General features: G+C 51.5%; 1 protein-coding gene across 1 annotated transcript in view; it reads left to right on the top strand.

Annotated features, from left to right (window-relative positions):
• Positions 1-204: 204 nt before the first annotated feature.
• Positions 205-12157, top strand: part of CD34 (CD34 molecule) — a 12386-nt gene continuing 433 nt past the window's right edge. Inside the window, exons 1-7 of the mRNA XM_009703166.1 lie at positions 205-274; positions 5437-5580; positions 6309-6589; positions 6699-6776; positions 9243-9390; positions 9705-9745; positions 10500-10664. Coding sequence (XP_009701468.1) covers positions 220-274; positions 5437-5580; positions 6309-6589; positions 6699-6776; positions 9243-9390; positions 9705-9745; positions 10500-10664 — 912 coding nt within the window. The 5' untranslated portion in view covers positions 205-219. The remainder of the gene's footprint in view (positions 275-5436; positions 5581-6308; positions 6590-6698; positions 6777-9242; positions 9391-9704; positions 9746-10499; positions 10665-12157) is intronic.

Here is a 12157-nt window from a genome sequence, read left to right as displayed (position 1 = left end):
AAATCAAATCGGAGAAACTCCACCTCGCAGCCTTGAACCATAAGCACAGCCCCTGAAGAGAAACCCACCCCACAACCGAGTGATCTCAAAGGCTTGAACTAAAACCAAGCTACATGAGCTCAGAGCTGCTGCAGGACTGAAAACCCAAGAGCTGTCACAGCCAGATCCAGTTTTAGCGGGAGCTGCGCGCAGGAATTTCTGTTCTTGGGAAGTTTGAAAATGATGAAGTGGCGGCAGCTGTTCTGGATTGCGTTCTGCGCCGTGGAGTTGTGTGGTGAGTCCTGACTGCAGAAAATACCTGGGTTAAAGCCCTGGGCAATAGAGCAGGGGGAGACTAGTGCATGGGGCAACTTCTTCATAACTTCTGAAACAGCAGCTTGGGGGGATGCATTTTAATGCGTGTTTAGTGGAGACTGCAATTTCACATAAGGAGAACTGCGGTGACGTTTTACAGAACAGCGCGGCATCAGGCATCCTGGCCAACACATGCACAGCGGTGTAACGCAAACAGAAAACGCTGCTGGTTTGAAAGGAGAGGCATCGGGACATGAGAGCTCCCTGTAACATCACTGATAACACAAGGGGATGCAAACGCAGCAGGCGAAGCTGCAGAGTGCAGCCACAGTTCAAGTCGGTTCTCGGTCTGCATTGGTGTAAATTAGCCTTGCTTTTGTTTTGTGGCAGGAACTAAACATTTTCTGAAAATCAAATAAATCTCCATAAATATTAAAATCTCCTATTCCAGCTCTTCAAATATTCATCATATGAAAGAGTGAATAATAATACAGAGATTTTCTCCAGGTAGTACTTTTTAGAGGGTTATATTTTAGGGAAATAGTATAATTTTTTTCCCAAACCTAACAACCATGAAGTAACAAAAAGAGACCAACAAAAGTGAAGCAGCACTCTGTGTGCTGCATAGTGTGCTGGGACAGGAGCCAGGAACCTGCGGTTGTCTCCTCAAATGTAATTTTTCCTTATTCACCCAAATGTGAGCAACTAGAGCTATTGAAAGAATTTGCTGTAGTTTGTTCTTCTTGTTTCATGGTGCTCCTTTCATGTTCCCTTTGCTGCCAAGGTATCTTGCTCACCCAAGCTGTTGTGCCTGACCCTCCAGTCTATGTTCATTTTACAAGAAAGTAAAAAAAAACAATTTTATTTGAGAGAAATAAAATTCAGGACTGTCTGCTTGGACTGAAGTGAGCAGCAAGCGAGGGTGTAAGACAAAAATGTTTACTCGAAATGCAAAACCTGCATTCCTCGTAGCACAAAGCAAAAGGGATGCAAAAGTGATTAAAAGCTTTGCCTTTGTAAAGACAAAGCTACCGGGCAACAGGGGGTTTGATGCTGCAAAACGTGATTCCTTTTGCTGGCACAGCCCATGCTCCACATTTCTGCAGGATCCTACAGCACTTTGTTAGCCCTTGCTGGAAAGCAGAGGAGGGTTATTTCTGTTCAGTGTAGCTGCTGCGCAGAGCAGAGCACAACCGGAGAGCTCAGCCGTGGGGCTCTGCACGCTCTTCACCGCTTTGGGGAGTCCGAGGGAAGGAAGCCAAGGTTGCAGCTGTGCAGCTCCCGAGGGAAATCCCAGGTCTGGGGCTTTGTGCTCAGGTTGGCTCCTGGCAGGGTGGGACGGCTGCCCGCCACCTGCCCCCCAGGACACCCTCAGCGAAAGCCACGTGTTTTACAGGGGAAAAAAAACCAAACCACGCCATGCTGGGCCAGGTGCAGGTCTGCTACAGGTGCCCCGTGTGGATGCGGTGAGGGGAGGATGGAGGCCGGGTACCGAGTCTGACGGCAGCCTGACTCCAGAGCAAGGAGCAGGCTCGTCCAGCTCGCGGGGAGCGAATCGCGTATGAAATGCTGGGTTCTGGGCTTTCCCTCATCCTTCGGGGAACTGCTGAGTTGCAATGAGCGTGGGAGAGGTTTATGCCCGTCTGCAGAGCGGGCTGATGGTCCGGGGCTGCGACACGATTCTGTGAGTGGTTCATGGTGGCAAAATTGGGTATTGATAACCCACGTGGAGAGCTGCCCTGTGCTTGTCTCAGCAAGTACGTGGAAAAGAGAGCATCTATTCTATTTGTACTTAACCCAAACCCTTTCTTTTTTTTTTATCTTTTATCGTTCTTTTTTATCTCTTTTTTGCTCATCTCTGCCAAACTCAATTTTTTTTAAAAAAATCTCCTTTCTTGTCATTTTAAAGCATTCTTTCTTTCCTTTACTCCTTTTGCAAGACCTAGACAGTTCTAAAAATCAGGGAAGGCAAAAGGAGCTTTAAAACTCACAGCCGCTTGAGTTTAACGTTCTTTAGAGGGCCGCACATCCTAGCTGCTCAAGCCAGGAGCAATCGCGGTCCCGGGAAGGGGCTGGGCTCCCAAGCAGCACCCAGCTGCCGGAGGGGCCCCAAGCCCAAGGAAGCCCTTGGGCAGCAGCTGGGGTTCGGCTCGGGGGGCTCCCCGCAGCCCCGTGCGCCCTGCGTGACTGCGGCCCCACACCCATATCCTGTGCGGGAGAAGGAAAAGGGGGAGGGAAGGGATTTTTATCAGATATTTCCAGAGGGAAGAGGGCTCCACCCGCTTGAATTCCTGCCACATGGCTGAGAGCAGTAAGGCTGGAAAGGCGTGAGTAATTCGGGCTGGAGTCCTCGGAGGAGCTGGGCTGGCGGCAGCTTCGGAGCTCCGTGTCCAGCGATTCCTCACCCTCCTCTTCCGCAGGCGCTGGTACCAGCCGTGCCGCGGTGCCGGCTCACCTGCAGTGCTTTGCCGTAGCTCAGCCGCAGCCCTTGCAGGTTCTAGAGCATCAGCCGAGCTTGGAAAAAGACTTTGTTAAACACACGAGAGTTTGAGAAACTATCCTGGCACAGAGTTTCTGTGTCAGAGCACTGAATTAGGCGCCCAGTTAGCAAAAGGTTTAGCAAAAGGTTTACCGAGAGATTGGTGCGGCAGCATAGGCGCAGCAGTTGCTGCCTGGGAATGCCCTGCGGGTTCCACCTTCCACCTCGCAGGGATGGACGTGCAGGGGAGAAACCCCCGGGTTTAATTTGCTGCGGGTGCAGAGTGGGGCACACGTTACGGAAACGTTTTTCCTCTTTCCTGAGCCTTTGCCACTGCGGAGTTCTGCCTCCTGTGGCCCTGGTTTAGTGCTCAGGGACGGGTGCTGGACCACGCAACTACTTTAACATTTCTATTGTTGCTTTTTTGTATTGGATTTGAGCTGAGATACTTCCTAAGCCCCATTATGAGAATTTTAAACTCTTTAAAAATTGGAAGCATTTGCTTTTTAAAAGCCAGATAGGTAAATACAACAGGCACTGTGAAGTACATTTTTCTTTCACATATCTGCACGCTTTTGCTCCTGCATGTGCTAGCACTACCAGGTGAAGATTGCTCCGAGGTTAATAAATGGCTTGGCTTGAACTCTCAAACCGTTAATACTAACAAATTGACAAAGTCTAGCAAAGCTAGTAAAAAATGTATGGTGCAATAAATGACCCAGTTTACCTGAGCACCATGTGGATTATCCAGCCCACATCTGGATCATTATTTATCTCATGAGTCCTAAGGTTTCAAAAACAACTCAGCCACGTTTTCTATAAAAGTGCCTGCATATGCTACAATAAAGGGAAGGAAAATAAATACTGTGTGACAGGTCTCCTCACAAATTACACCGAGCAATAATCCAGGCTTCAATTTATGATATTCAGTGGTGAAAAGACTTTGATTAGAAATACCTCTGGTGCTTTACAAACATCTGGAATAGTTCAAAGTTGCTTGGGTGGCTGTGGCACTTGGGGAGGTCAAGTCCAGGCGCTACATTGTTCTAGTGATGTAAAGTTTCCTGCTAATGTCCATGCAAACATAAAGCTGCATGCTAAGCGAGGATTTAACTTTGTGCTACTCATTATTCTGGGCATGCAGTCATGCCTCCTGCTTTTGATTTGTTAAAATTCATCAGAAAAACTTGGTGATTTAGCCAGTTGGAACTGAATTGTCTTGGAGAGAAGAAACTTCTCCCTTCAATAAAAGCTGTGCCAGAACCTAAATCCCAGCTCCAGACACCTGCGCCGAGCCCTCGGCAGGGCCCACGCCTCCCCCGTCCTCCTGCACCCAGAGCAGCTGCAGCCTGGCCGGGGTGGGATGGAGCAGGATGGGATGGGATGGGGCGGGATAGGACAGGATGGAACAGGATGGAACAGGATGGGATGGAGTGGGGTGGGATGGGATGCACCAGCCTGGGCGGCTGTGCAGGGTCGGTTTGGGGTACGGTCCCCCCTCTGCACCCCCCCGGTACAACCACCCACCGGCTGCAGCCACCGCCAAGCAGCTCTGCCTGCTCCCACCCATTGCCAAAGTAAAGTTCAGTGATCTTGGTCTTTGCTTTTCATAAACAGTCCAGGTTCTCTGGACCTGATTCAGCAAAGTACTGACATCCCAACGTAGAGAACTCCCCGCCAGGACAAGACCGAGGTGCGCGGTGGTGCAGCGCACAGTACAGAAACGTCTGTTCAACTGTCATCTGCTGCTGCCCTGACGCCGGCACCAGGCGGCTGATCAGGACCTGTCAGTGCTGCTCCATCTCGCAGGGGTGCTTGGAAGGGTGAAGTAACTTTTCTTGGAGGTCAGGCTCCCCTGGGCAGAAATACAAATGAAACAACGTATTTTGTATGATTTTTCTCTTTAGTGTCTGGATAAGAATCTTAAACAGCAACAGCCCTGGAGTAGAGACTGAAGCTCTCTGTTAAAAGTGGAAATAGATCTTAAGAATAGAAAAGGTTAAGAAATGGGAAGAAATGCATTCTCACTGACTCATATAGTTCATTTCAGAAGGAAAAGCTGGAAGTGTCATCTCTGTAACATACCAGGAAGCAATATATAAACTTTAAGTTAGAGCAGCAAACCGATCCCCAAACATTCAGTTTTACCTCCAAAGTTGTTTTTGCTCATGAGTCAGAGCTGATCCCAAGCCAAAGGGAATGTTTCTATTTACTTTGAGATTGTGCCTGCAACTGCAAAGCCAACTTATTTTTCCTGAGGCGCACAAGTGATCTCTTCCAAGGCCTGAGTCTTTCCTCCAAGGATTATAAACCCAAACTACTATGAAATCCAGCTTTGTGCAGAGCTTTGCGCATCCCTCGGTAAGCCCGAGGATCAGGCAGGATGAGGGCAGAAACGAGCCTGTCCTCCTCCAGTGCTGCCCCAGGACCCCCAAAGCTTCCGCGAGGGCTGCACCCAAGTCTGGTACTCGCCCAGCCGAAATGTTTAGTCTCTGAGCTTCTCCCATCCGAGCCCCAAGGCAACCTGCCGTTTTGGGGCAAGAAGAAAGTGAATTTGTAAAAGCAGCTACCCCTGTCCTGCCCTGCCCTGTCCACAGGGACCCTGGGTGGCAGGCAGGGGCTTGGGGCTGGGATGGGCCCCTAACACCTTCCTCTGCCCCCAGGCAACGCTTCTGGGAACCCAACAGAGAGCCCCACACCGACAGTCACGGCCACGGAACCGAAAGGCATCAGCAGCACAGCAGCCACCGGAGCCACCGGAGCCACCGGAGCCCTCAGCAGTGCCGAGCTGACGCCAGAGACGTCTGGTAATCGCTCCCCCCGTGATTCCTGACAGCATTTGCGTTAACAATCAGATCTATTAAGTGCACAGGCCTGCCCTAAGAAACCACACACTTGGTGCATGGGTTGTGCTCCCAAAAAATAACCTGATAGTATGGTCAAAAACTTTAACCCTGCCCAAAAAAAATCCCACCTGGGGCAACCTAACACTGCTGTCTTCAGGACGAGCGACTTAGACCCATCCTTTTCAAAAGAGCCAAGAGATGATGGGACACAATGCTCATTAATCTTTTATCTCAACATACCTATTCTTTGCTCCGCAAATGGCATCTGTAAGAGGTCTGCCAGCCTTTCCGACAAGAGGCCAAGGCTCTGAAGGGCTTTGAAACCGGGACCCTTGCACAGATGTACGGTGCCTTTCTCGTGCAGTTTGAAATCCGTACATCTTTTTGAAAACTCTGGGTCAAGGTGGAGACGAGGGCGATGCAGGGGAGGTCAGGCAATGACATCCTTGCTGTGGTGCAGCATATGCCCAGGAAATTAGCCCATTGTAAACAGATTATGAAGCGCATGTAACAATTAGGTAACTGAAGCAAGTCTAATGTGCGTTTCTTATACAGCCAATAACACGTTCTGGTATTGCTGGCTATGACAAATCAATATTGTACTTCAGTCACCACAATGCCACGCATTGATTTTAGAGGACTTAAGCTTTCTCGTGTATCCTTTTCATTACATTTCTTCAAAACTGAAGCTACAACCGGGTCCCTGGTAACCAACCCCCCCTCCCCGGGGCTCAGCAGCGAGCCGACGAGCCCGCAACCCAGCCGAGACCCCACGCAGACACTGGGCACCCCCTCGGACCCAGCCCACATGACCCAAGGGGTCCCCACAACCGAGAGCCCAGAGACACAACGCAGCATGACAGCAGAAACTCTGGGGTCCACGCTGGATCTGGCGACTTCTGCCACCTCGGGGCATCCTCCTGTCTCAACTGCCACCACCCCACTGCCCACGGTCAGGGACAGCCCAAAGGTGAGGACACGGCTGGGCGATGCGGGCTGTGGGACCACGAGGAGGCTGGACTTGTCTCACAACCCCCCGGCAGTTCATTGATACCATCACTGTGGTTTTTCCCTTCCAGGCCATCACATGCCACAATGTCAAAGAAGTGAGTGACACTGGAGCCATCTGCTTGCAGCTCAATGCGTCCAACACTTGCGTGAGTTGCAGCCCTGGGTGGCCATGCGTTTCCGAGGGGCAGGGGACATGCAGGAGGAGGGGGCTGCAAGCCAACAGCCGAGGGCAGGGTCCTACAGTGCTCTCAGGCTTGTAGCGATGGGGTCACCCACCATACCTGGGGGGTCAGTTTGGGGTGGGGAGCTCACATCGTTATGCCTAGGGCAGAGCATCTGAGCTGTGCCCAACTGAGGGAGGTGGGGATGATCACAGCAGTCCCAGGAGGATCCCAAAGGGATGATCACAGCAGTCCCAGGGGAAATGCCACCTCCTGGTTGCATAAAAATCTCCTTTTCATGATTAATCTCTGGGGTCAGTTTACCTTCTAAAGCATCTCCCACCATGTTTAACAGGAAATTGCCTTTGTTCTTCTTCTTCCTCTTCCCTGTTGGGAATGCAAGCGCCTTTTTTTGTCTTGCCAACTGCCCTAGGAAAGAAATCAGGGCATCTGAAGGAGCACGGGTGGCCGATCAGTGTCCCCATCTGCACCCGCTCCGAAGGGAATCCCAGGCTCTCTGTAACTGCCCTTGGCCTTGTGAGCCAAAACTGAAGCATTTACAAAAGCAGAAGAGGGTCTGGCTGAGACACTATTGTGGGTGGGAGGGAAGAAACCTTCCACGCTGGCGGTACAGCCTGCAACAGAGGGCAGATGGTGCTGGATGTTGTGGGACAGCAGACTCGGCAATGCCCTGGGTATAAAAATGACAGTGATTAATTTTACTTCTGCTGGTCAGCTGTACTGCCGCCACTTGGGATGGGTGAATTCTCACTTGGCTTTGCTCTGCAAATTGGCGATTAAATGGCATTTAGACTTGCTCCTGTTGACAGGGACTGCACTTTAGCGAGAATTCACGTGGCAGCTCCTGCGGGAGGGAGTGGGTGACTCTGCCCGCCGATCCCACCTGGTGGGGAGCAGCACCGCCGGGGCACCGGGCCGACAGACATCATGGATGCATTACACACCTGCACGTACCTAAATGGCTGCATACATAACATACAGAATATCCTATAGAGCCGTATCTGATTGCACATACTCTTAACCCTCCCTCCCTGCGAAGCGAGTCAAACTGCTGCACTTCCAGCCGGGTTTTTCTGGGAGCTCTCCCCCCACAGCAGACCTCTCCCATGCCTCCACCTCAACAGTCTTCGAGTGGGAAAAACCAGCTCAGGCTCAGCAGCTGGTGGACCTGGGAACGAGATAAGAGCATCTGCAAGGAGAGGAGATAGGAGGGACCGTGCCGTGTCTCGCTTTCCTGCCGGCCTTTCCCAAAGCAAATGAGCAATAAGCTGGCACCCAGCGCTGCTAATTGCAAAGGGAAATTCTGACACTCCGATGAGTTCTTTCCACAGCAGAGAAAGGAAAATACACACTTGGGTCTCTTGTTCCATCTTGGCCTTTCTCACCCCAAGCCAAGCTCTATAGAAACAGCTGAAAATGATTTGTTTGTTATTCTCCCATGGATAAGTTTCTGCATTTTTGTATGCTAAGAGGATGTGGCGATCCGAGCACAACACTGAGGCAACTCCAAGGCACAGAGAGGAAAGCAGTGAGCTGCCTGGCTCCGCACAACGTGCAAGACAAGAGGGTTTGCTCCTCTGTCGCAGCCCCACGTTGGTGGGTCCCTCCCGGGGAGCGAGGGGGGGCAGGGGCAGGATGGGGGATTCAGCTGGAGCCGGGCTCTGTCCCGAAGCCGTGGGCACGGCCACAGCTCGGATGATGTCCCCAGCTGGGAGGATGTTAGGGAAGCTGATAACGTCTTTTAGCAACTGTGGGCTCTGTCTCCAAGCCTGACTGTGGCTGAAAATAGACCCGAGGAGAAAGCCTATCCTGTCTGATACAGAGACTGGCCCACAGAAGGGAAAGGCTGCAGCACCTCACTCCTCTTCCTCTTCCACCCAAGAGTCGATTCAACTCTAAAATGTGAGAAATTTGTATTTTTTTACGTAGCCTTTGATCAGCAACCTAGCAAAAACATTGAAGACATTTCCTAAACAGGAAGGCTCAATGCTTCTTTGTTATTTCCCTCCTTTCCCAGCCCCTGCCTGGGACTGTGAAACAATAGGGCTCTTCAGGCGGCTGTGTCACTCCAAATATTGGAGACGCTTGCCATGCAATTCTGATCCTAAATTTAGCTTTGCTTAAATGCCATTTGCAAGAGTTGCTAATAATATCTTCATTTGATTTATTCTCATTAAGCTAAGAAACAAGAAATAAGCGTCTCCATTTTCCGAGTGTTGGTATTGGGGCTCAGAGCAGTGGTGCAGGGGGAGGGGAAGGTCTGACCCCCAGCCCAGCGCTGTTCGTCACTGCTCGTCGCTTCTGCTCGGCTAAGCCACCAAAACACAAAGGGCGAACGCACAACACTACCAGTAGTATCATCAGCATAGCTGAGATGGAGAATTAGTCGGTTTTGTTGGTTCAATGGCTGGTTTTTTGAAAATCTTGCAGAAACATTTTCTAGAGATGAAGGGATCCGACCTATGGAGTGCAATATGTGAAGAAAGAGCCGACCGCGTTCCCTCCCCTTGCCAGATTAAACTCGCTAAATCTGAGGTGGACCGTGAATGTATGCTCCTCATCCTCGTCGGCGAGAAAGGTCAGTTGAGCTAATTCCTTTGGCTGTCATTGATACCGCTGGACAATGACCTGGATGTGGGTGATGGGAGGGGGGACTGTTTGCGGGGAGAGGCTGTGGGACACAAATCCTCGGTTACAGCCTGGGAGGAGACTTCTCTTTGCAACTGCTGCTCTTTCTTCTGGCGTCTTGCTAGATCCACAGAGCCATGGCATCGCCTCCAGAGCAGTGAAGGGGCTCACGGCTCCGTCAGCAATGGCCAGGCTCTTCGACGCTGACATTAGCTGCAGCGTGACCCTCTCTGTAATGTGCCTCTCCTGTTTTAAACCTTACAGATCCTGCTACAGATATGCTCCAGGAGCCTCAATGGCAAAAGGTAAATTCCTTAAGCAAATTCTGCTGGAAGAAATGGGTGGCCCGAGTGGCTGGAGAAATGAGATTTTTTAGATGGTCAGTTGAGGCTGGGGTGGATGGCTGAGACCTGGACCTGCCTCCATCTCGGAGGTGCTTGTTGAGCGTTGGCACGTGAGACGTTTGGAGCCAACCGCCGGGCACGCAGCGAGGCAGCAGTGTACCGCAAGAGAACTAATACAACCACTGAAGGCAGAAATGCTTGAAATAGTTCCTGTAAAATTCTGCAGTATTTTCTTAAAAAAGGCTGAGATCCCAACAATAACTCTGAGGATGCAGTTGGCACTCTGCTTCTTCAAAGTACCACACTGACGTTAATTAATTCCTTCTCTCAACGCTGCGGTGAGGCTGCCATCGGCTCGCAGAGCTGAGCTCCGGGTGCCGGTGGAGATGGCAGCCCACAGAGCTGCGACAGCAACGCACAGAGATGGTGCTGCCGTGCAGATGTATGCTCTAAATCTGAAGGTCTGAGCACTCTGGTCCAAGGGAGAAAATTTCCCTGTGCCACAGAAGATGCTAGGATGGAAATGAGACCATGAGGATGTGAGATCTCACAGGGCAAGTGCACAGCTCAGGAGCTTGGGTAGCAAAGCCCGGCTTTGTTTATGTGGAGTTTAACAAGGAGGAGAAGAGCAGCGTTGTTTTAAGCCTGGTGCCTGTTCAGCAGATGCACGTTTCCTCTTTGTCAGACTCCCATCTCTCTTTGGTGTTTTTTCCAGCTTGGAATAAAATCCCTTAAACGGGCAAGCGTGAGGAACCACCAGGACTTTTCTCAGAAGACCCTGATCGCCTTGGTCACCTCTGGGCTCCTGCTGGCGTTCCTGGGCTTGGCTGGATATTTCCTGATGAAGCGGCGGAGCTGGAGCCCCGCGGGAGAGAGGCTGGTTAGTGCTTACAGATGGCAGAGCAGCAGGTAGAGAGGGACCCGAGGGGAGAGGAGGGGGCTGCTCCGCACCCTGCGGCTCAGGACCCTCAGCCCGACTGTGTGTCCCCAGGCCGACGGGACGGCTCCGCTGGCACACGGGGTGCTGAGACCCGAGGCTGGGTCAGCCTGGGCAAGAGGGAGGCCAGACTGTACAGGGTGAAGGGAAACCTCTCTTGCCTTCTGAAAGTAACTCTTAGCTGATTGCTCCTGTGGGAAAACCGCCCCTTTCTCGCTCGTACTTCTAGGTCTAACACTTATTTTTGCTCAGCAGTAAGAACTCATCCAGCAAGACCCCTCCAGAGACACCGAAACCTTATGAATTTGTCATTAAAAGTGACACACTTTAACTTTCCATTCGCTGCATTTGAGTTATACATCTGTCCTGTACTGATGCTGTAATAAAGGCTATTTCTCCCCTCACTTAAGAAGCGATGGTAATAAAATCTATCAAGAAAGAAAGAGAAAGAAATTTCCTATTTCCATTCTCCCCTTTCCAGGCAGGCTGACTGCTGAGGACTTTCGGGGACGTGAGCCCTCTGTAAAGTGAGGATGGGCCATGCTTTTCCCCCATCGATGCTTGTGGGCACGTGAACAGTTGTGTCCTGGGAAGCCATCAGGTTATTTCATCGCCAGAAAGGATGCTCTCAAAACATGCAGATGGGAAGTCAAGGGCGTGCATCAGAGGCAGGGACATCGCAGCTTGGGCTCTCGAGCTCTCCACCTCCGAGTACCGTCTCCTGGATGCTGGCAGCAAGTGAAAGGCCATGTAAATGCGTGGCTGGGAGCTGCCCATGTCGACGCAGGGCAGTGTCAGTGCAGTTTCTCGGTGAGACGTGTCCAGCACACCCATCTCACTGCCACGGACAAGGGTGTCACCAAAGGGGCCGAGCGAAACGCCGGGGCGGGCGGGAAGATGGGCAGCCTGCCGTGCGCGCTGGATGCCGCTGAGCAAACGCGGAGCAGGGCTATCTGCTACCAGCTGGCAATTACCACCCGCAGCCCGGGACCACCAGCGCCCATCGCACTGCTATCAGACCTGCCACGCTCCGACACATGGGGAGTTATTGTGGCGGGGGATGGAGGCAGATCTGCTATTGCTCCGGGTCCTCCAGAAACATCTGCTCCTCAGAGCAATGGTGGGAACAAGCCATGCAGCGTGTCTTTGCATTTGGTGGAGCGCAGTCCTGCACCTCTGCGAGCACCTTGCTGCGAGCTGTGTGTCTATTTACAGGCTGAAAGAAAGCAGGACGGGGAGAGAAAAGGAGGCAATTTCCATAGCTTTCATTCAATGGTGCTTCTTACTTGGCCAAAGTGGAAAGCAGAGGTGGTCTGTCACGGAGTAGCTTTGCAAACCCAAGGCAGGATCAAGCTCCAAAACCCGGTTACGAGAAAACAACAACACCTGACGGCTTCTTTTTTCAGGTCCAGGAGGAAAAAAAAAAAAAAGCCGTT

This window comes from Cariama cristata, unplaced genomic scaffold, assembly GCF_000690535.1.
Source record: "Cariama cristata isolate BGI_N322 unplaced genomic scaffold, ASM69053v1 scaffold30636, whole genome shotgun sequence".
NCBI lineage: Eukaryota > Metazoa > Chordata > Aves > Cariamiformes > Cariamidae > Cariama > Cariama cristata.
This window is presented reverse-complemented; position numbering and strand designations above follow the sequence as displayed.